This window comes from Takifugu rubripes, chromosome 2 (assembly GCF_901000725.2).
Source record: "Takifugu rubripes chromosome 2, fTakRub1.2, whole genome shotgun sequence".
NCBI classification, from domain to species: Eukaryota; Metazoa; Chordata; class Actinopteri; order Tetraodontiformes; family Tetraodontidae; genus Takifugu; species Takifugu rubripes.
The window spans coordinates 6,292,850-6,315,984 of NC_042286.1; the positions used below are offsets into that span (position 1 = coordinate 6,292,850).

The 23,135-nt window shown below is 47.8% G+C and overlaps 3 protein-coding genes across 3 annotated transcripts in view; all 3 read right to left on the reverse strand.

Moving 5' to 3' along the window:
• Positions 1–8,234: 8,234 nt before the first annotated feature.
• Positions 8,235–11,418, reverse strand: gjd2b (gap junction protein delta 2b). The gene is made up of 2 exons (XM_003962518.3): positions 10,942–11,418; positions 8,235–10,296 (listed from the first exon to the last, which is right to left on the reverse strand). The coding sequence occupies exons 1-2, from the start codon at positions 11,010–11,012 to the stop codon at positions 9,453–9,455; spliced, it is 915 nt and encodes a 304-aa protein (XP_003962567.1). The 5' UTR covers positions 11,013–11,418; the 3' UTR covers positions 8,235–9,452.
• Positions 11,419–12,368: 950 nt separating this feature from the next.
• LOC101080182 (actin alpha cardiac muscle 1) lies at positions 12,369–14,998 on the reverse strand. The gene is made up of 7 exons (XM_003962516.3): positions 14,848–14,998; positions 14,316–14,454; positions 13,810–14,134; positions 13,579–13,740; positions 13,275–13,466; positions 12,718–12,899; positions 12,369–12,627 (listed from the first exon to the last, which is right to left on the reverse strand). The coding sequence occupies exons 2-7, from the start codon at positions 14,442–14,444 to the stop codon at positions 12,484–12,486; spliced, it is 1,134 nt and encodes a 377-aa protein (XP_003962565.1). The 5' UTR covers positions 14,445–14,454; positions 14,848–14,998; the 3' UTR covers positions 12,369–12,483.
• A 6,987-nt stretch (positions 14,999–21,985) lies between these two features.
• The window catches only part of aqr (aquarius intron-binding spliceosomal factor), a 30,792-nt gene continuing 29,642 nt past the window's right edge, over positions 21,986–23,135 (reverse strand). Inside the window, exons 35-36 of the mRNA XM_029827655.1 lie at positions 22,475–22,585; positions 21,986–22,355 (exon numbers count right to left, since the gene is read on the reverse strand). Of these exons, the coding sequence (XP_029683515.1) occupies positions 22,116–22,355; positions 22,475–22,585 (351 nt within the window). The 3' untranslated portion in view covers positions 21,986–22,115. The remainder of the gene's footprint in view (positions 22,356–22,474; positions 22,586–23,135) is intronic.

A 23,135-nucleotide genomic window follows, 5' to 3' on the forward strand; every position in this document is an offset into this window, starting at 1 on the left:
TTTGTGAGGTGACTTTAGAATTTTGGGGCTTTTTTTTAAATAAAGAATCATACAGAAAATATCAAATCCCAAATATTTGATCAGACGCAGACATTTTCCAATCTCTAGCTGTGCAGCCAACGGTTGCTCCTCTGGCTCTGATGAAGTACACAGCCGCAGATCACCCTCGTCATTTTGTGGGGGAGGATTTGGGCCTCTCATCTGCTCTGCGTGCGGTGGTAAACACTGCATGATTTATCAAAGTCTGGAAACAGCTTGTATGACTGCGGCAGGTTCCCCGCTGAGCAGGACAGCAGCTAATGCTGGATGGCGCGGTCTCCGTCTGCACGGGTGAGGTCACATCTGCGTGCCGGGAAGCCGCAGTGAAGTCACGTCTGGCTAGCTGGAAGAGACAGCAGTCTGGGAGAGACGCATCCTCACCCTCTGCTCCCCTGACTTACCATTTTCTCAATTTCTTTCGCTGTTCTGCTTCCCGCCACTGCCGAAGTGCAATAGCCCGCCCCCGACTCCTCGTTCTCATTCCTGGCGCCCGTGATGTGGCACAGAGGTGATGTAATGCAGGTCTGCTCTCATGAATGTTTGAGCTGAAATTTCACACTCTACTTCAGTCATGTGAAAGGCCAGCGTGGAGCCGAGATTGACCGAGCGTAACGAACAACAGAGGAGCGTTTGTTTGTGTGTAAAAGGCATCACGTGCGGGTGTCTCTTCCGTGTGCTGCCAGCCAAACCAGTAAAATAATATATGAAGGTGTGGAAGGCTGCAAATTTGCTCGCACCGAGGAGCAATTTAGGTTCTCCCATCAACCAGAAGTGTGTGTTTTTGTCTCTCCTGAGAGGGAAACCTGGAGAAAACCAATAGGAAGAACATGTGAACTACACATGGCAAGAGAAGCTCCAGGAAGAATCAGACCAGCAGCCTTCTGGCTACTGAACCACAGCGCGCCCCCAACACAGTTCTATATTTTTGTTTATTTGTATTGTTATGATTTATTTATATATCAGTTACAATTATGGAATATGGGTGAGTGAGTGTTTCTGGAAAGGGATTAATCTAAATGAATTCTCACGTGATGGATTAATATGTCGTATATATTAGTCAGCTGCCCTTGACACACTTTCTTACATACTAAAGTATTAATTACAGTGATGAAATCGGGTGTTTTAAGAGCAAAGCCCAACATTGCGGAGTACACAGGCAGCATGTCATTAAATTACCATAGTCGTAGTTTAAAAGGGGGGGTACGGAGCCCCAATATCCCAGAGAGAGAGATGATAATCAAGCTGACTTTGCCAGATGTGCAGCATCTCATGGAGGGGGGGGGGGGGGGGGTCCCTGGCAGCGCCGTGCTTCAGGATTAATCCTTTTCATAAAACAAAATGTAATTAAAACCCTCCCCTATGCCCATTTGAAGAGAGGGAGAGAGAGCAGTGGGGTAGTGAGGCAGTTTTGATGAACAACCAGGTCCTGCCGCCACACGTGCACACGCCTTCAGCAGAGACGAGAATACTGTAGCCGGATTCAGGAGCACGATTGATGGCTCCTGTCTCTAAAATGCAGACGGTGTGGCCGTGAGGCAGATTGGCAGCCGAGGTTCGGAGTGTCACACAGATCAGAGTCGGCGGAGATGTCCCCCCCCTTCACCGCTATTGCCGCGTTGTTTATTAGATCCCCCCCTGACAACAAACTGGCTGGTACAAATATGCTGTTGTATTGATTTCAGACAATCTCGGGGAACGCTCGGTGTATTGTGTGGCTGTTTTTTTTTGAGCCATTTTCTTTTCCTCTGATTTGAAGAGCGTGTCAGACAGAATGGAATTGCAAGGGAAGCGATAAAATGTCAAAACACAGACTGGAAGTCACATCATGACAAATTTAGCACGTCTTGCTTTATATCATACCTTCATTTGCAGAGTTTGGGGAGTCTGAATATTCAGAGCTGTTCCGGGTTGCACTTCTGGGCATGCTTCCTGAAATCATGCCTTGCACGGCCGTGCACGAGGCTGCAGGGGCGCCCCTGGAGGGACAGCTGCTCGCTCAGGTCATGTGAACCCAAATCTCTGTTTGGAAAGAGACCAGCTTGTCTCCAGTCGCACCTCCTCAGGCCATGGGGAGCTCCCGCTCCGGCTCCTGCCTGAGGAGGTGGCACTGCAGGACTATGGCACCAAAGCTCTCTAACGTGCCACTAGAAAGACAAGCCTGCAGCCTCTGGAACCCTTTTCACCTTTGTTACTCACAGACGAGTGAGACTGTGCTGAGCCTCCATTCTGCTGCTATATTTAACATCAATATCAATAAGGATAAAAGGAAGCCAGTCTACAACCAGCCGTAAAACACGTGTGAGGGGACAGGAGGAGACCGTCCTGAGGACTTCAGCGCTTCCACCCATTTATCCAGCACAGCAGAGCTTTTGCACGTGCTCATATCGTCTGCTCGTAACTCCTTTAATGTAGATTTGTTGCGTTCATTGCCTTTGAAAATGCCGATGCATGTTTCTTGAACAAAAGGCAACGCATGCACACATGGACGTGGACATGCATTAACATATCAAAGCACCGGCGGAGCATCCGAGGCTTTGAAGCGTTCGGGTCAGCCCCTTTTCTCAACGTTTACCAAAGTGCTGCCGTCGCCTGAATCGAGCCACCCTCGTTTAACTGAGCACACAATGCAAAATGTATTCTTGCAGCCAATCGATATGGATATCTCTGGACTGAACCGAGCTTTTTAGTTAGGGGGGGGAAAGGGTGTTGTAACAATTGGATGATTTTTGTGGCGGTGAGTTCAATCGATTTCATACAGGTTTGGACTTGTAGACATTCTGTCATCCTCGGGCCATCCTTGGACTGCTGCAGGTTCAGCAGGTAGAGACCATCTGTTCACTGCTGCCTTATTGATCCCTGAATACCATTAAGGCTTTTCTTTAAGGATTCCACCGCATCAGCATCCTGAAGCTGCAGCACCTTCCTTCACCCTCGCTGTCCTCTTGGACATCTACACCAGCCCTGCCACTGTGATTTATGACTTGCTGCTCATTAGGAACCAGCTTTTAATATTAATGAATAAACCCCCCCGAATTCTGAGAGTTTAAACGTGTTGCAGCTGCATCAGTGCATGAATAATAACTGTATGTACGGGGGCTTCAGAGCTCGTCTGCTGTTGCCATAAAAGTGCATGTTGAGGCCATCACTGTTGTATTGTTTTTGGCTAAATGCTATCTGATACTTCTGTAGGAGCCAAAGTGGCCTAACATGCATTAGTGAAGAGATAGTTCACGATTCCTCAGACTCTATTTTTATCCCTTACTAACCTTCAGTTATCTAATTACTGTTCAGGTACAATTTGTGTTGCTCCAGCCAGCATGTTGCAGTATAATTTTGTGTCCGTTTCACGTTTTGGTTGCAGAGACGAGCTGGCATGAGAAAGGAGAGAGTAATTAACACAATCAACACTTGATTCATGCCAGAGCCGGGGCCGCCGCCGTCCCATCCAAGTCACACATTTGCACCATTAACGGCATTCAGAGCACAATTGATCTCTTACAGTCAAGTGGAATTCCATGCATTCACATTCGGTGGCTAGCTTAGTCATCCTCTGGCGCACAGTCAGGGCTTTCTGGTGTATATGTGTAAATTGGTGTCTCGGAAATAGGATCTAAGATGATATTTCTCAGTCTAATTTACACCTCAGAAACAGCAACACGTGTCCTTATACGTGTCGCTGTATTTCCTATGCAGCGCCGGGTTTTTTTTCCTTTTGTTTAAATCACATGTGAGACACATCGTAAGAATTTGCATGTGTTTGAGTTTTTGTGTCCTGTAATTGGTCTCCAGGGACACGTCCTGCCACCGGAGACATGTCCATAGACAGCATGGACAGCAATATTTATATATTTAAATTCTTTTTTTAAACTCTCCAAAGATAAACTGGTGTATTTCTGCTCCGTGCTGGGAGCGCCCTACTTCAATTTTTGGAATTTCAAAGTAATTTGAAAAATTTACAAGACGATTAATAATCCACTGCGCTGCCCGTGCTGGGTGTTAAATGAGTAATACATTCATTTAAAAGGCGGCGCAAAGATCCACACAGACAGATGAGCTGTTCAGAATCAGTCAAAACCTAAAACGAATGTGACCTCCAAAATTGATTTGGCCCATAAATAATTGAAACAAATGGGACAAACTACTGCCATTGATTTTTAGGATGAATGGTTTCTCACGCCCTGTTTTCTGATTCCCACACTGGCACCCCCCAAGGCTCTGTTCTCAGTCCTCTACTGCTTTTTTTTTTTTAACAATTTAACTCCCTCTGAGACATCCTCTGCTGTCTACACCTTCAGGATGATATTTGAGCCTAAATTAGAATATGTGCACCTGTGTCTCACTCATAAACCAATATTGTTCCTTTTATTAATTTATTCATTTCAACATAATTTGATAAATGTATTTCTCTCTCTTTACAGTCCATTATCAATGATCTAAAGGATCGCTAACTTTTTTTTGGTGAAATATGTGATCCAGAGCAAAGTGAAATGAAGGCTTAACAGGCGAGGGGGGTGAAAAAACCACAGAGAGGTAAAGGGAGACAAGAAGTGAAACAGATCAGGTTTAAAAAGAGAGCAAGGTAGAGATAAAGCCTGGCAGGGCAGGGAATTAAGACAGGGGAGCGACGAGGAAGAAAAAACCCATCAGACAGCAGCGGCTGGTTCAGATAGAGTCTAAAGGTAAAGCAGAGGGACACAGAGCTGATAAAAACACCAGCGAGTCCAGCTCCTATTATAATCTTACTCATCCTCTGAGATTAAGAGCAAGAGCGTTGAAATGAAAGACTCTTTTTTTCCACCCCTTTTGGTTTGGATCAAGTCATTATGTTTTCGAGCAGCAACTTCTTTGCTCATCTCAATATGGAGGAGACGACCTGAAAAGGCATCTTTTCTGCTGCAGCCGCATCTGATGCGGCTGATATTATCTCCCATCCTTGTGTGTCAGGCTAAGAGACAGTAATGATTCATATTCTTGTGTGTGAGTGAGTGTGTGTGTGTGTGTGTGTGTGTGTGTGTGTGTGTGTGTGCCTTTCACTGCGGGTTGCTCTAAATTAATATCTGTGCCTGCCTCTGTGCCTCTTCCATCATTCTTAAGGGCTTTGCTCCTTTCTGCCTCTTATATCAGGAGATGTCCAATTGGCCGTGTGTGACCGTGTAAGCCTTGCCAGCTGCTGATTTTTATTGGCTGTTTAATGGTGCAAAACCTAAACATTCATCAGGGTCAATTAAGCGTGTGTAGTACACCGCGCCGGGATGCAGGAGAGGCATTTCGACCGTGCAGAAGGTTGTCAGAATGAACCGAGAGTTGACCCAAACCCACTTTGTTATCTGGCGATAAAGTGGACCGACATATTTTGGTGAGGGGTGCTGAGCAGTTTGTCCTCGTCCAGGTGCTGGCTGTCCCGGTGTGATCCTCTGGTTGACAAATCGGTGTATAATCCCCTAATGTTCTTAATCCTGGGGTCATATTAAAAAACTAGATGAGAAATTAATCTGCTGTCAGGTCCGTCAGGTATTTTTTTTTTGTCGTTGCCAATGCTTATTTTTCAACCCAATCCTTTTGTGCAGACCAGTCGGCTCAACAATCAACCAAACACTTTGACCAAATCCCCACAGACAGACAGACAGGCAGGCAGGCAGGCAGGCAGGCAGGCAGACAGACAGACAGACAGGCAGGCAGACAGACAGACTGACTGTGTCTGCCCTTTTGTCCTTGCACTAGGGAGATTTTATTAAAGTGTGGGAGTTCAAACCCAACTACCTCTATTCTGACCTGTAATGCTTGAAAATCTAGGTGCATGCAGGCAAAGATTATACTTCATACTAATAAACAGTAAATATAAACAGTAAACAAAGACATAATCAAACTTCAGCTGTTCAGTAAGACAGGGAAAGTAACACCGTCGTTAAGAGGGTTACCTGAAAGAAGACCCATCAAAGGCCACACATCTATTATCAGCTGACCCCAGTCCAGGTTCTAGCCACTGGTGTAACTTCATATCCTGTCTCCATGGATACCAAGTGTGTCACTGGTGGACAGAAGTAGATGTTTTAACTTGATGGAGAAACTCGGAGGAAGAGAGTTGTGGCAGGAGAGAAGCTAAAGGATAGTGACGGGAGGCCCTGCTGTCTTTGATTACTCATTGATTCACCTGTTCACCTGGAGTTCACCTGCTCACACTCACTTTCTCTGTGGTTGTGCGTGACGGTGACACAAACAAGCAGAAACTTGCAGAACACATGAAGCATGCATCGTAGGAGAGCCCGCTGGAGTCAACCTTACAAGGAGAGCTAGGAAGATGCCTTTGGTCCTCTGGTGGACAGGAAACTTGGGCACGCTCTGGAAATGTGCTCCTGCTTCCTCCCCCGCACGTGTGAAAACATCAAATGTGTTTTGTTTCAGCGTCTGCCATATCTGCCTGTGCCATGCTATGCCGTGCATGTGTGCCACTGGAACCAGGCTATTTTCATTGCTTCTGGCTGAGTGGATCTTAAAGACCCAGATTCACTGTTTCCCCTCTGTTTGTGCTCCCACTTTCATGTAGTAACAGGCACAAAAGGCAGAATTAAAGCAGCACTGCCCCTAAAACCAGACTCTTTTCTGCTGTCCTCGTCACATTTTCCAAAAGGCTACGCGGAGGAGAATCGGCTGTTTGGTTCCGTGTGTTTTTGATCATTTCCTCTAAACAACAAAGGAACTGCGTTGAGACCAATCAAGAGGAGTCACCATTTTAACCACGGGGCTACGACAGTCTTGCTTCTTCAGCTGTCCCGGTCTAACGCCGTGTGTCTAGACATCTGTCGGCCTGATGGACGGCATATCGCTGCCACGGTTGTTAATAAAGGTGTCAGCGCTCCAATCGCTCACCTCCACCATGCCGACCTTGCCCCGCGCATAAAAACATAATCTGGCGGCTGTATGTTTCAATTCTGGACAGAAAGCAACGGCAAAATAACTCCCCATACCGCCCATGTTACTGCATGTTATATAACATGCAACCGTCACTTTGGTGTGGCCACGGGAGCAAATGTTAAGTTAGCTTGAATCAGTTTTGATTATTGTTCCTCGGGGCTCTCCATTTACATATTCAGTAGTTCCTGTTTGTTTTCTCCAGCATCTGCATTTAATTACATAAATGTCTCACATTTGCATGGAATATGAGTGTAGGTATGATTTTACATGGAACTGAAGGTGTTCCTGCAGCTTTTTGAAGTGTTTCTCCACGTTTTAAAATAACTCCAACGCAGCCTTGACGCGCTGGACTGTAGCCGTCAGACCGAGGAAGGCCGAGGCGATCAATGGTTATAGATGCTTGAAATCATTTTTCTCTCGTCAGGCTCTTGGCTGACATGTTGTCCTGAAGATGCCTGATTAGATCAGCATCCTTTGAACGTGTGTACGTGTGCATGGAGGCACGAGCAAAGCTCTGCAGAAAACTGCAGGTGTAACAGTGTGACATCAAACTGGGGGACATCCTGACTTCCATTTGAAGGATTCACGCGTTTCTTCAGCAGTTTCAGCGAGTAAACGCCGGCGTATTAAGCATTTTGTAGTCAGCCATTTAAGGAGCTGATGTTTAAAAACATGAGCTCAGGGAAGACACAGCACAGTAAAGCTGACAAATGGCCCCTGCTTCTGCGGGTTTTTCTTTGCGCTTTAAATTCCGTGACTCGGGGAGAAACCCGAGTCCCCGCTGAGCTGGAGATGGATGCAATAATGCGGCTGCACGGCCAGACTCATCCAGGCAGGGGACTCGTGAGAAGACAAAGCTCATCCAAGATCACCTCCAAATATCTCATTTGACTGTGTAATTCTCTCTGGTTTTTATTCACTCTTCCCCCTTTTTAGCTTTTAATTCTGACCTCGGGAGAGGCGCCGTTTGTGAGTGTAACAACCCACAGAGGAAAGTTCACAGGGAGAAGGAGCTCGCCATCAGAGCTGAGGACACTGTTGAACCTGATGAATGCCATACAGAATGAAAATTTCCCTCGAGGCCCCTCTCACAAAGAACAAAACCCACCAATCTGCCGCATGGAAGCAGACGCAATGAGCTCCCGCAAAAGGTGTGTCCTGCAGTGTTGGAGGGTGGGTGTGGTTATCTTCCCTGCACCAAGACACTTATATATCTATACGTCTGTGCCAGGGTCAGCTGAGAAGAGCTGGAGCAGAAGCAAGTACTGCACCACACACGTTTCTGGTGTACATGAATCCCACTTTTATTTTCCACAAAAAAAAAAAAAAAGTTATTTTTTCCTCCCCTGGTCCGACTAGGTTACATTTCAGTGAAAGTATAGTATAGACCGTATAGCACCAGAGCAGATTCTGATTTCTTGCCCTTTGACCAAAAAATATATATGTATGTCAATTTGTGCTATTTTCCAGTTGTGATCAGCCTTGATTGAGGGAAATTTCTTATGTCTTGTGTAGATTACAAAAAAGCTAGCATCATGTCATTTCTTTTTGTTCAGTCATTTAGAGAAAAAATATACTTTTGCCATTTAAATCACAAATACAGCAAATTAGCATAAAATAAAATAGGCAGCATTTAGCATAATCCAAGCAGGGAGTCGGCGTTCATGATGATTGTTATATATATATTTTATATTTATATGTATACATATATGTATAGATATATATATATCATGTTTATATACAAGTATGGCACTTGATTACACAAAAGCAAGAGAGCACTACACAAATTAAAGCAGTGGGCGCTTTGGTGTGTCATCATAAATTAAGGAAGTCACAGACGTTAGCGTTTGTAGCAAAGTCACCAGACACTGTTCTGCAGCTATAAAGCAATGGAATGGTTACACATGTTAAGGTCAGTGGTGCAACACAGGCAACGAAAAAAAGACCATAGTAAGGATTTTGATCGATTCATATGTCCCCCTCTCTCTGATTTATATATAAATCTGGGTGTTCTTCCTTTTTTGCCATATGGTGCCATTTATTTAAGATGATGCCTAAAAACAGGTGGAAAGAATGTCCTTAAAATGCCGACAGGCCAGTACATTTCAGATAAGGTTCCGGGCCTCGGGTGTTCACCTCGTAGTGCAATATATATATATTTTTTTTTTTTTTACATTTTTACTCTCTTCAAGTACAGCAGCTCAGCCCACAAAGAGTAAATATGGGAACACGTTGCCATGGTCGTAATTTAGCATCTTATACACAGAGTATAAACGTCGCTCAAACGTTGCATCGTTGCATAATAAATAAGTGTGATCCAGGCTTGCGCGTTAGTCCTTCACAGACAAATAATTTAAAAAAAAATAAATCTGCCCACTTTTTAAAATCATGACACGAATTAGGCGTGCGTAAAAGTCCACCACTCTGGCATCGATGTTCATTTTCTCTCTTTTTTTTTTTTTACATGGTTAAATTCCTCACACGCGTGCGTTTCGTGCGCGCTACACGTACGCAGAGTCACTGGACTGAGTGCGCCCGAAATTGGGCACGCTCATCCTCGGCAAGTCCTTGTTTCTGATCTCATAGATGGACTTCCGCCGAGCCTGCACGCCCCGCACGGCCGTCTTGATTTTCCTCCAGCCCAGGTGATTGAGCTCCGCCAGGTTCAGCACCACGCAAAAGCCGCTGACGGCGAACATGAACACCAGGAACACTGTCTTCTCCGTGGGTCTTGAGACGTAGCACTCGACGTCTTTTATGCAGGGGTAGCGGTCGCACTCGTACACCGACGGGACGTTGAATCCGTACAGAAAGTACTGGCCCACCAAAAAGCCGATTTCCAACGCGTTTCTGAAAACCACCTGGATGATGTAAAACCTGGAGATGCCTTCCTGGCGCCTCATTTTGGACTTTGCAGTTCTCATGGCCGAATTGGGGATCTCTTTCACTTCTAAACAGTCCGGTTCGGCTTCTTTGGTGGAGTTCTCCGTGTTCTGAAGGACTCCGTTGACGATGGTGTTCTTTATCTTTTTGCTCTCATCTCGTTTGAGTGAATCTTGATCCTTATCTAGTGTCAGATAGACTGTGGAGTAGCGCCGCTCCTTCTGCTTGGCCGACTGGTGCACCGAGTACGTGATGAAACAAAGGCTCGGCGTGCACACCATGATAATCTGAAAAACCCAATATCTAATGTGTGAAATGGGGAATGCTTTGTCGTAGCACGCTTGGTTGCAGCCCGGCTGTAAGGTGTTACAAACAAACATGGTCTGCTCATCATCATAGACAGTCTCTCCAACTATCGCCACGATTAGAATCCGGAAGATGACCACCACTGTTAGTAGGATCCTAAAAAGCAAGCAAAGAAAATAAAATGTGATGTGAATGTGTTGGTAATCTGCACAAAGGTGGCGCTGATTGTGCGCTAAAGCGCAGAGTCCAATTGTGGTGATTGGTTAGATATCGGGAGCTGTCCAGTGCTGAAACTGGACGCCGCTGAGGATGATGTCAGGGAGTTTTCTTTCATTTTCTTTCTCTTCTTGTATTGGTTTAATGGCTGAAATGGCATGTTTAAGTTCTGTCAATGGAAATATGAGATGATCCTTTGTTTTGGAGGGGGGGGGGATTTCTGTCTAAGCTGTTAGCGCACACGCCACCGCTCAAAACTCACCCACAGACAAGAAGTGCACAAGAGAATGAATGAAGACATGAAATGAGACGTGGCTTTTTTTTTGGAGTTTACGCTGTTTTCGGAACCATCCTGGGTTGTAATGGAGGCAGCTGTCAGCTCATTTACTGACGCTGTCTCAGTAAAAGGAAAAATCTGTGAAACGACACGGGAAAAAAAATCCACAACACAGACACCAAGGACTAGGCACCATGCTACGGAAGATCCTTGAGGCACAAGACAGAAACGGGGGACTGGGCACCATGCTAAAGACGATCCTGGAGGCTGCTGAGGTTCTCCTGTTGTTCTTTTTTTGGTGATCTTACCTTCCTATCATAGTAGAGTGCTGCTGGACAGCAGCCTCCAGGAGCCTCTCTAGTATAGTCCATTCCCCCATTTCTGAGCATCCGGAGAAGACAAGACCACAATGGCACTCTGTTCAAAATCCCTCCAAAAAGAAAAAGGCGCGTTAGTTCCAGTCCCACTTCTCTCGGACTTTCACCGTTTTTCAGTGTCCAAAACGTCCGGTGTTTGGCAAAAAACGCATCCGCTGCGGGTTGCTGCCGCCGCCTCCTCTTCTCTCCGCCCGTCTACTCGCGGTCTGCTCGGTGTTGTGCTGAGCGCGCAGAGTCAGCGAGAGTCCTGCTGCGTGTGCTGAGCGCTCCCCCGGCGGTGCCACACTTTTCCTTGTCATGGGAGTCTGAAGGGCTGATTACTGTAAGCCCTCCTATTTTCGATCTTCAGATCAGGTTGATGGGTTGCGCAGTGTGCCTGGATGGAGGGAGGTTGGATTTAATGTCTTGCCAGAGTTAATCCGCCTTTAAGTAGTCCCCCCCCCCCCCCCCCCCCCCCCCCCGCGCGCTCCCTCCCTCCCTCCCCTCCCCTGCGTCACGTCCGAGCAGACAGGTCGGTGGAGCGCAGCCAGGACTACCGGGGCTTCTGATTTCTAATAGTTTGGGATCTACTTGACAGTGATGCGGACATCCGCGTCAGATTTTAACGCCCTAGCTCATTTGTTTCCGCGCTAGAAGAAGAGCCCGAACTCCTGAAAATGTCCCAGAGCGCCACAATGTCCACCCTTTTTTTAACTTTTCACCAATGTGCATGATGTGAGAGGCGTGCAGGCAACACACTGAACTGTATGTGAAACGTGTTAATCCCCCCCCCCCCTTCCCGTGAGCGGCGCTCCTCGCCGCAGCTGCCCGCACGGTGAGAGCTGCTGTCTCCACCTCGGGCAAAGATGATGCTCCGGGTGCGGTGGCAGATTTAAGGTAGCATCGAGGTTGCTAATCGCTTTACGAGGCCACCGGCCTGCCTGCCTGTCTGTCTGTTACTGTCTGTGTGGAGGGTTTAAAAATAGAAGCAACATATGTGACCCCGCCCTCTATATGGCTTTGAGATTTGATCAATTTATAACGCGCCATTGTGTGTCCGATAATAGATCACTGCCGCGTGACACTGTTTACGCCACCCAATAAGGTATTGTTATTGTTGTTATTATTATTATGATTTCGATCATGTGTAAAAGGTGGTTTTACTGAAAGTTTGTGCCGCTAATTCCTCCTGGGAGAAATCTTTTTCGAATTGAAATCTTTAATAATATTTATTTAAAGATCACGTGACCAAGATTAATCTGGTGGTTTCGAGACACACATGGGCCGCATTTTGGTGAAATGCTCCCGTCCACACTAAGTGGAGAGGCAGTACATTTTCAATCCATTTGCACTGGAGAAATAAAGCGAAACGATCTTCTGTAAGTTCCGAGTCTCCTTTATTTAAAAACCTATACACATCCACGTATAAATTGCACTTGAGGGTAAACAAAGACAAGAATTCGTGCTTTTGAGCCACCTCTGGGCGGAAGGGGCTTAGAAGCACTTCCTGTGGACGATGGAAGGTCCAGCCTCATCGTACTCTTGCTTGCTGATCCACATCTGTTGGAAGGTGGAGAGAGAGGCGAGGATGGAGCCGCCGATCCACACAGAGTACTTCCTCTCTGGAGGAGCGATGATCTGGGGGGGAGAGGGGAGGGGAGGGGGGGCGGCACTCGTTAACGCTGACAGAAACGTTTCAGATTTACCCGGAAGGTCTCAAACATTTACCTTAATCTTCATGGTGCTGGGGGCCAGTGCGGTGATCTCCTTCTGCATCCGGTCGGCGATACCGGGGTACATGGTGGTGCCGCCCGACAGCACGTTGTTCGCGTACAGGTCTTTGCGGATGTCGATGTCGCACTTCATGATGCTGTTGTACGTGGTTTCGTGGATGCCAGCAGATTCCATGCCTGCGCAAACATGGAGCACAAGTGAGTGACACGGGCGACCCCCACGTGTCGGAACACAAACGCGACGCCGCGGTCAGCTGCTGGAACAGGTGCTGACGCGGACAGTTCCGCCGACAGCTGCGCACTCCGAGGCGCAAATGGGAACACCAAGTCCCAGTAAAGCAGGAGGTGGGAAAAATCTGGCCTCCAGTTAAATACTGGTAAAAAAAAAACCCAAACAAACAAAAAACAACCACCCGTAATTAAGTTACTGGTTTTAAAATTAACACAGTTTAGCGCATACGTGATTAAAAACGTGCTCACATGTGGTATTGGATCCTTAAACAGCATTTTTTTTAACAGTATCATCGGAGCGAAGGTGGGTGTTTTACGCACCGATAAAGGAGGGCTGGAAGAGCGTCTCTGGGCAGCGGAAACGCTCATTGCCGATGGTGATGACCTGGCCGTCAGGCAACTCGTAGCTCTTCTCCAGAGAGGAGGAGGAGGCGGCGGTGGCCATCTCGTTCTCGAAGTCCAGAGCCACGTAGCACAGCTTCTCTTTAATGTCGCGCACGATCTCACGCTCGGCTGGAGGGAGTCACAGTTCGTGCGTTATTACGCGGAACGCGGCGAGATTAAAGATTGGAAAGTATGTTGTGTTTTGTGTGAATGTTATTATGACGGCACCAGCACACCATACCGGTGGTGACGAAAGAGTATCCACGCTCAGTCAGGATCTTCATCAGGTAATCCGTGAGGTCACGACCAGCCAAGTCCAGACGCATGATGGCGTGAGGAAGAGCGTAACCCTCATAGATGGGCACGTTATGGGTCACACCGTCGCCGGAGTCCAACACAATACCTGGTGGAAAATTCACACTTTAATGAACTCATTACTCGCTGTTTATTCTTTATCAGGAGTCCGTCATACCGGTGGTACGGCCGGAAGCGTACAGCGAGAGCACGGCCTGGATGGCCACATACATGGCGGGGACATTGAAGGTCTCAAACATGATCTGGGTCATCTTCTCTCTGTTGGCCTTGGGGTTGAGGGGGGCCTCTGTCAGCAGGGTGGGGTGCTCCTCTGGCGCAACACGCAGCTCGTTGTAAAAGCTGTGGTGCCAGATCTTCTCCATGTCGTCCCAGTTGGTGATGATGCCGTGCTCGATGGGGTATTTCAGGGTCAGGATGCCTCTTTTGCTCTGGGCCTCGTCCCCGACGTAAGAGTCCTTCTGACCCATGCCAACCATGACGCCCTGATGACGGCAGTTCCCGAGGAATTAAGCAAAAGATGAAAAAGAGGGGAGGTTTACCACTAGAAATAGACGCGCTGGTGCGGAGTTACGCGTCAACGGAGTGACTGTTTTCAGTTACTCTCTGATGTGAACAGATATTCTACCTGCCCTCAACTGAATTCAAACTCTAAAAACTGTTTACCTGGTGACGGGGACGACCGACGATAGAGGGGAACACAGCGCGCGGCGCGTCATCGCCGGCGAAGCCAGCCTTCACCAGGCCGGAGCCGTTGTCGCACACCAGGGCGGTAGTCTCGTCGTCGTCGCACATGATGTCAGCTCTGAAAGACGGGGCAGGGGGGGCGCGTAAAGAGGTAAACCAAGTCACTTAGTGTGGATAATTAGATTCCTCCTTTGTTTGGATCGACTGATCGGAGGTATTGATTTCCCATGACGCACAAACACACACGAAGGCGCAAACACGGGAAATTATGGTTAGTGTATTGTGACGGAAGCCTTTGTAATACAGCAGGGTTAGAAGACGGGTCGTCCTTGGACAGAGACAGTGTTAGTAGTTTAAAAAAGTCTATAATCATTAACCTATCAAGACAAAAGTGACGCTCAAGCAGTCAGAAGTTATTTGCTTAGACTAAAGTCACAGTCATTCGGGTTTTATCCATCCTTTGGTGAATAATCCTTTGCTCGACCTCTTTCAGTCATCCCTCGGTACTCACCAGATCGCCACCAGGCTCCGGAACTCGAGTGCGTAAAACCGGGGGGTGCAGAAGCGCGACGCAGGAGCAATTTATAATCCTCGGAGCGTCTGTGAGAAGGGGGCGAGCAGTGCGACCCCTCTCTCCATATTTGGTAGCCCTTTGCCCTATTGACAACAGCCACTCCATGAATGGCGTGACAAGGAACTCCGCACGGGCATTTGTGTGTGCCGCCCTTGTATGGAGGACAGGAGCGACGGACAATGACGGAGGTCCTTTTTAATCTTTACCCAAATTATCAATTAATATTGAAGAACAATGTGAGTTCTCCCCGATCTGCTTGGATTTTACAGAATTCTAAAATACAACTATTTTACTAGGATTTAAATAAGATCAAACACCCCACAGAAGGATAAAATGGAAGGGAAATTAATCTGATGGTTTCAAGACGTATAAACCACTAATCTTTCGAAATCATATAGATGTTGGACTGTTTCCTTCCGGAGGCATGTCCCAGCAGTGGACATGTCCCAGCAGTGGACATGTCCCAGCAGTGGACCACCACACCAAACGGTGACGCCACTTGTGCCACACAGCTGGCGCGGAGCAGCCGCTTTACTCCATCTCAGGTTCCGAAAGCCAAATTTCACAGGGGGGAGGAACCATCGCTGCAGCCCCACCAGCCCCGTTTCCCGGAGTGTAATTCATCAAAATGTTTCTTTCAAAGAAAACCTTCACATATTCCTAAATCAAGATTTAAAAAACAGCAACAACAGCGCTGCTGGATTTTCCACAAAGGCTACATGCTCAGATCCCATCTGCATAAAAGCAATATTTCCATAGCTGCAATGAGCAGCATGAAGTGTCGGAGGAGCTGGATTATAGCTGGATAATATTCTGATAAATATCAGTTGTGTTTACAGAACAACACAAGTTCCCAGCAGTCTCCATATATTAGCCAGGAGTGAGAATCAGACATTTCCCTGGACAGTAATTCACTTTTGATTTCATCTGATGGCATAAAGTGGCTTTCTTAACAGAGCCAATGGTGAAAGGGTTACCCAGGGTTACCCAGGGTTACCCAGGGTTACCCAGGGTTACACAGGGTTACCCTGGGTTACCCAGGGTTACACAGGGTTACCCTGGGTTACCCAGGGTTACCCAGGATTACCCAGGGTTACACAGGGTTACGCTGGAGTTATTCTCCTTGGCATGTTTCTCTTCCTCAGACACCAAACGCTGCTATAATTATAATTTTATGTAACAAAAGTCGGGCCAGCCTATTACTACAAGTATCAGAACCCGTTATAGGGAAGTGTTTCTGCTGTTGGGTGTTCAGTTCAGAAGGACAGGGAGCAGCGGGGACTCTGGTTGTGACACATGCCACATTCTTGCTTTACTCCTGCGTGGAGGAAAGAAAACGACGGAGGGAATGACATTGCCTGTTCACTGGAAGCAGAAAGGCGGCGAGCGAGCTCCGAAGGCTGGGAAATAACATTTGCTGAGAGCGGTGGATGGTCCCACCACGAGGAGGACAAGACAAAAGGGCACAGCGAGCCATGAATCATATGCTGCTGTCACCGGACCCCGAGCCATAACCCTTCACTGGGTGACTCTTTGTTTTGCTCTTATGTAATGGTCGTGGCTGTGGTCTGCTTTAAGCATCCTTCTGCCCCAGTATTCAAATCATGCTAATATTTTGTGCCCCCCCCCCCCCCCCCCCCCCCCCCCCCCCAATCTTGGCCTGATCTGAGACCACTGAGAGGGAAGTGTGGTGGTCAGCCATTGGTGTGAAAGGCTGGAGCGGTGATGCTGGTTTTCATTTCTGCCATCTCTCGCGGGGCTAAATCACAGCAGGCCTGGTGTCCTCCTCCTACCTGCCACCCCTGGGACGTGGTCCTCATTAGGCAACAGCAGAGGTGGGATAATAAGGACAAAAGCACCCAGAACAACACGGACATCGATTTCTGTGGGGATTTCACATCATGAAAGGAGCGCCGCCCTCTCAGTGGACCCCTGGGGGAGTGGGGGGGGGGGGGGGGGGAGTCATTTGCCTGATGCAGGTTTTGCACCTGAATCAATAATGTCGGACATACATAGTGCCCTCATGTTGCACCGCTGCGTTTGAACTGGACAACAGTTACTCAATAAAAATGCTCTAAAAGCACTTTGTTCGACACGTGGCACATGTGTCCGCGCGCAGCTTCAGGGGGCTTTTACAAAGGTCAAAGCAGAAAGAAAACCTGGCTTCCTGAGATTTTTCTGCCCTCTGGTTGGTCAGAGCAACGAAGGCCGTTGGCTCATGTGAAGGTCTTCCTTCAGATGGTTAAAGCTCTGACAGCTGTGAGTGGCTCTGCAGCTCCGCTCATCAGACACTGGGTCTGTAGGTCGAGGTTCAGGGGACGTTGAGGGGTCGTTTCCAGGCTAGTCTGCACACAGAATGATCCTGCAGATGAAAAAGTGCAGTTCAGACAGATTAATTGATGCTGTAATTGCAGATTCTGATTCTTCGTCTGCTCATTAGGCCTTTTCAAATCCCATTAAAGGAATTTTACGGATTTTTAAAAAGATACTGAGAGCTTTCTCTGTGGATGAGGATGAGATATAGCTAAAGTGCTTCATTCCGATGATGGCGTTTCAAATTCTTTTTGTAAAGTCTTAGAAAACACATTGTCCATTTAGGGCTGGGAGCTCAGCAGCACCTGGTCGGATCACCGTGGTTACGGACGAAATGATTTAGTTATTGCAGATGCAAATCTGAAATCTTGATGCTTGCAAACACATGTCCTGTCGGTTCCTGTAATTATTACAGGAACTGTGATTTTTGGAGTCATAATAGGCCAAACCTGTTCTGACCTTTCACCCCCCCCTCTCCCTTCTATCCAGGTCTGATTGCAGCTGGCAGGAAGAGGCCGTTTCCGTCCTCGGCCTCAGATGAAATATTCCCCAGCTCCTGTCCTGCAGCTTCCAGGCCTGTTGTGTACATTCTGCTGAGACTTATGGGAGGAAAAGCGAGATGGCTGAGCTGAAATCCTCTGTCCCCAGGACGTGGGGGGGGGGGGCAGCGTTCTAGTCTCATTCGACGCTCCTGAATATTTCAGTGCGCCGCGCATCACTGTTTGTTTCAGATTAGAATCAGCCCCGTAAAGAGTGAGTAAAGTTCGGGCTGTCGACGGCGAAGGACAGAGGGTTAAAAAGTGCTTCGGATGGGGAAATGAAATATTTATGAAGGTGATTTGAATAATCTCCAAAATATTCGGCTCTCCAGATTTGTTGGCATGCGTGGCTCACCGAGCTTTTTGGAACATCTCCCTAAGTATTGGATCCTGAGCTATTTTGGGATGCTGACGGTGTCAAAACCTGATGGGAAAGGTTTCCCGCAAGCTTCAAAAGAGAAAACTAAAAGGTTCAGCTAAGGCTTTAGAGCCATCGGACAGGTTTGCATATATTCCAACAGTGATTTTTGTAATTACAATGCGAAGCCCCCCCCCGCCCCCACCTGTCTGCTGCAGGGATACCATTTCCAGGCTAAATCTGTTCCTGGCTGAAAGGAAAATCCTCCCTTTGGGATCACGGCGCTGCTGGGAAGCGCTGCACAGTTTGCCCCCCTGTGTAAATAAAGCAAAAGCAGTTCAGTTACAGGCCGGTTCCCCCTCTGCTGCCCGCCTGCGTGACCTTGTCAGTCCTCTGCATCGCACCTTTTTAATGTTCCTCAACCGTGCGATTATCCTGATGTCATCTGAGGATTTAAGAGAGATTAAAATAATAATAATCCAGCAATCGTTCATTCATGTGCACCTCTTTTCTTTCCCGAGCAGAGGTTTGAGTTCCCGTCCCTTCGTTTCATTAGACTTCTTAGCAAATATTTGCAACTTTCCCAACAAAACTTTAAAAGTTTCACTTTAAATCTTTAGGTTCAATGTCTATTTTGATGGGGATTTTGTTTAAACTCAAGTTTCTTGATGAAATCTCCAGTGTTAGTCATTTTAATTGGCCACCGTGTTGAAGAGCAAGAAGCCTTTTGAATCTTTGAGCCACTGGAGTCGCAGCAGCTCTCACATTAAACACGTTTTAATCTTTAGCCGAGTCGCCAGCCTTTAGTCAATAATCTGATTTTAGTTAAATCTGCGGTCGTGACCTGTAATTTCTAATTTTACCATGTTTATCTTTAGCTTGGATCTTTAGCTAAAAATCAAGGAGCCCATAACACATTAGCCAGAAGCTCCAGCAGGGCTCCTTTACATTGTGATGACTGTAGAGGTTTTTTTTTTTATTATTACTTTTCTTTCTTTCTTGAGGGAAGTTTCCAAAGACCTCAGCATCCATTATTCATTCAATCGAGACTCCGAATCTTATTTCTTTGCGCATCGAATTTCAATGACAGACTGAGAGCTGCTGTCTTATTGGTGGAGACGTCTGACTTTGGCTTTGATGCTTTGATGGGTTCTCACCCGTTTCCACCTGTGAATGAGCAGCTGAACAAAATAATGAAAGGGAACCCGGAAAGTTCCCTCCGCCGTCTGCCTGCTCCTCATTACTAAAACATGAATTTTGCCGTCTGACGCGGCGCACAATAAATCAGTCCACAAGCACAGAGGGCGAGTTCAAAGCAGTTTTAATCGCATTAAGTTTCCGCACTGTCATTTACAAGTCTAAGCGTTTCTATTGTTAAATTTGCCGTTTTCACTCTTATCTTGTCTTTGCAGCGTCATCGTGAATTGACAAACAGCCTGAGGAGGAAAGCTCATTTCCTTCCTGGAAAGCACCCCAACACATTTGAATTCCACGTCGACTCAACTAAAGGGATCCGCTTTCCAGCCTTTCCTGACCTTTGGCGTCAGCGGTTGGTCAGACGTTGCTGCTGTTGACAGATCTCAGCACAGAGGTTTGCAGTGTCTCATGTTGTTGGCGCAGGTTCGGCCCACGTTTGCGCCCTCCAGGAGCAGGTCAGAGAGACGGTCCAAGCCCAGGCAGGTGGTGAGGGGGCTGAAGAGGCCGTACAGCCCCCCCAAGGTGATGCTGAGGGGCCAGCCGATGAACAGCAGGACCACCAGCCAGATGATGCACCAGAAACAGGAACCACAACTGGCCATTCTGGACTGGGAGAGAGAGAGAGAGACTTTAGGGATGCGAGCAACAGAGTCCACATGAGAGGTTTCTGAAGTGCCGGTGAGTTCCAGCGAGAGGTCGGGCTTCTTCAGGTGGGGGGGTGGGGGGGTCATGAGGCAGCCCTTGATGGTTTGCGAGCGGCTACCAGGATCAGGAGCTGGCGTTTATGAAGAATGAAAAACTCAAGTAGCCACTTGTGCTCGTCCAGGTCAAGAGTCGGCCTACGTGCACGGCGTTGGAGACGGAAAGTTTATCCTCACCCGCTAACGAGGCACCGTGACCTAGCGGGCAGGAATTTATCTGCCGGGTGAAGGGGAGCGGGAGAAATGATGTGCTGCCATTCTGAGCTATAAAAGAAGCGTTTGAACTATTGTGTAAATCATAAAACTGGATCTGAGAAATGTGGGAGTGTCACCTCCTAGAGATTCCTTTAATTAGCAAAGAGCTTCAGGTTTTCTGAGAATGTGAATAGTAAAGAAAAATATATAGACACAAATAAATGGTTTTCTTTGGGACTTTAGTCTAAGTCATGTGATGTAGCCTTAAAGCTCGGCTCTGTGTGTCTCCACATCTGCCTGACCATATTTCCTGTTGTGACACCACAGTCATGCTGGGTGGGGCAGTAGAATGCACAGTCTGCACGAGCGTGCCCCATGGTGTGTCCCGTGATTGATTAAAGGAGAAATAATACCCGACGCTTTTCCCATCATATCACCAATTCTCAAGAAGCTTAAGCTGCCTCAAACTCATCTAAGACCCTTCCAATACACAATCTGCCCCATTTAACAAGAAGAAAGCTGCTGCAGCAGCTCGACATTAGAGTCACACCCAGGACCACATATGCACGCCGTTAGTCTGACATGATGAGACCGTACTGTGGCAAAAGGTTAGAAGGAAGCGCTCTGCAAAGTAGCTATTAACCTAATGAGTACCTGTCGTGCCACTATAAAAGACATGTTCACCTTCAGCCGAGGAACGTCGTCTAGGAAAGGCGCTCCTGATCTCCTCCTGTGCTGCAGCTACTGCTCCCAGTGCAGCGGATTCCTGCCTGTGTGAGAGCCCGAGCCACTTCCCACCAATTAGCACCAAATTCTCTGCGACTGAATTCTGGTGAAAACTGGAAGTTAACAGGAAAGCGTTGGGGGAGGGAGGACAATTGCACAATGTGGACGTTCATGTGACTCTACTTACTGTCACGGGTTGGGGAGGCCCTCATGTGTGTCACTGCTTGTAGAAGTCTTGTCCTGATTGGAGTACAAATCAGAATTCCCCACATTGTTCCAGGTAATTCTCTTGTCTCTGGAGCTTTTAGCCGCGACCCTGGTAAGTTTAGGAGCAGCTCTCACTTCTCTGACCTCACATTCCGATCCCATCCGCAGCTGGGGCACAGACACCCCTCCAGCCCCCTCAGCTCTGAACTTCACTTTGACCCGTGCTGCCCTCCTCTCAGGGGACAGAAAATGGCTGCACACTTGGCTGAACACAGAAACTGTGTCTCCTAACATCCATCATGGTCCCGGCCCTGGCATGAAGCTGCCCACCCCACCCCACCCCACCCCAACCAGCTTGAGAAGTGATATAACCACCTCCAACCTCTGGTGCACAACGAGTTCCTGGTGATCCCACAGGAGTGTTAAAAGCTTGGAACATTTAAAGTTCTGGTTTAGGGCTCTGGACCTGGCTGGTATTGCTGGTGAAAGAGCAGCGTGAGGCCGGGACGAAGCCATGAATGGTGGAGGATTTCAGCGTTTGCTGGTTGAGCGATTACTGTGTACATCCACAGGGTAAACTGAAATCCCCCAGCATGCACGCCGGCCTCTGGGCGAAGCCACTGACCTACAAATGCAGCTTAGTCCCAGCTCGTCTTGCTGGTATAGGCTGAACCAATCAGATTTCAGCTGTGCTTAAAGCAGTGGAGGGATGCAGATGAATGGACGGGAGCATCGGGACAGGGAGCTAACCAGGCTTAGCGCGTTGAGACTATTTTTATTGTGTCTGGACAGCTGGGGGTCATGCGGCCCTCGCTGGGCGTCGACAGAAGCACAAACGGTTAGAAAAACATTTGTTTATTGAAAACAGGAAAGATCAGTACAAAAAGTGGAAATCTACTTCCAAAATTGAACACATAACATTCCACTCGGTCCCCACGGCACCAGAACGGTGGGTCTCGTGTGTGGACACTACTGCTCCTGCTCGGCGCCGCTCCCCTCGCTGTCGCCGTCTTTGCCCGGGTGCTCTGGCATCTGGGTGCTTTCTGCTGCACCTTCTTCTTTTGTGCTGCCCTCAGACTCTGGCGCTCCTCCTGAAGGTTCCTGCTCCATCGGAGTTCCTTCCCCAGCATCCTCAGAGTGGGCCGGCGTCGTCTCGGCTGAGGCGTTGGGCGTGGACTGGTGCGGCGGTGGAGCCAGGTTCTGCTTTTGCTGGTAAATAAAAAAAAAAAAAGAGTGATTTTTGATTTCATTGTGAGGTTTTTCACTCTGATGACAGCTGAAATGTATCTATTCCTCTTAAACATATGCGGATGATACACCGTCAGTACCTGTCGGTGCTTCTGTGAGGTCTGGATCATGTGCATGTACATGTTGTACACCAGGTTGGCCATCTCAGGCATGGTCTTGATGACGTGGTCGGGCTGCGCTGCAGTGTCTCTCTGAGGAAGAGGGTAAAGTATAGAAAGCAACTTTATTTCACCGGCAGAAATATTGATCTGCTGCAGATAAACAGGATGATTGCAGTTTAGAACGACCGCCTGCTTCCTAAATGAAAGCAAATTTCTCGCTTGCTGCCTCAGTCGGCCCCTCTGAGTCGACAAAAAGGGCTGAGGAAGCGGCTTTTGTAATGCGATGATCTATGTATGCAGACAGTCTAGCGGGGGAAACTGAGAAGAGCCGGAGATTCACTCTGCTGGGCTGCTTCCGTCTAAATAGAGGGGCAGGGATCACACTTTGGCGCCTCATCAAAGTGAACGACTGCATTTATACTCTAAAACTTAACTGCGTGTGGTTTATTGCTTTAAAACACCGACTGTGTGAGACTGGGCGTGAAGCTTTGCGGCGAGCGTTTTCAACCAAATCTCCATTTCAGTTAATCTGCATTTGCGTGGCAGCGGCAGGGCTTTGCTGACTGACTCCTGATAAGCAGGCCCGGTTGAGGCCACATGTGCGTGCCTGAAAGAGCTGTCCCCTGCGGGGCCCTGGGCT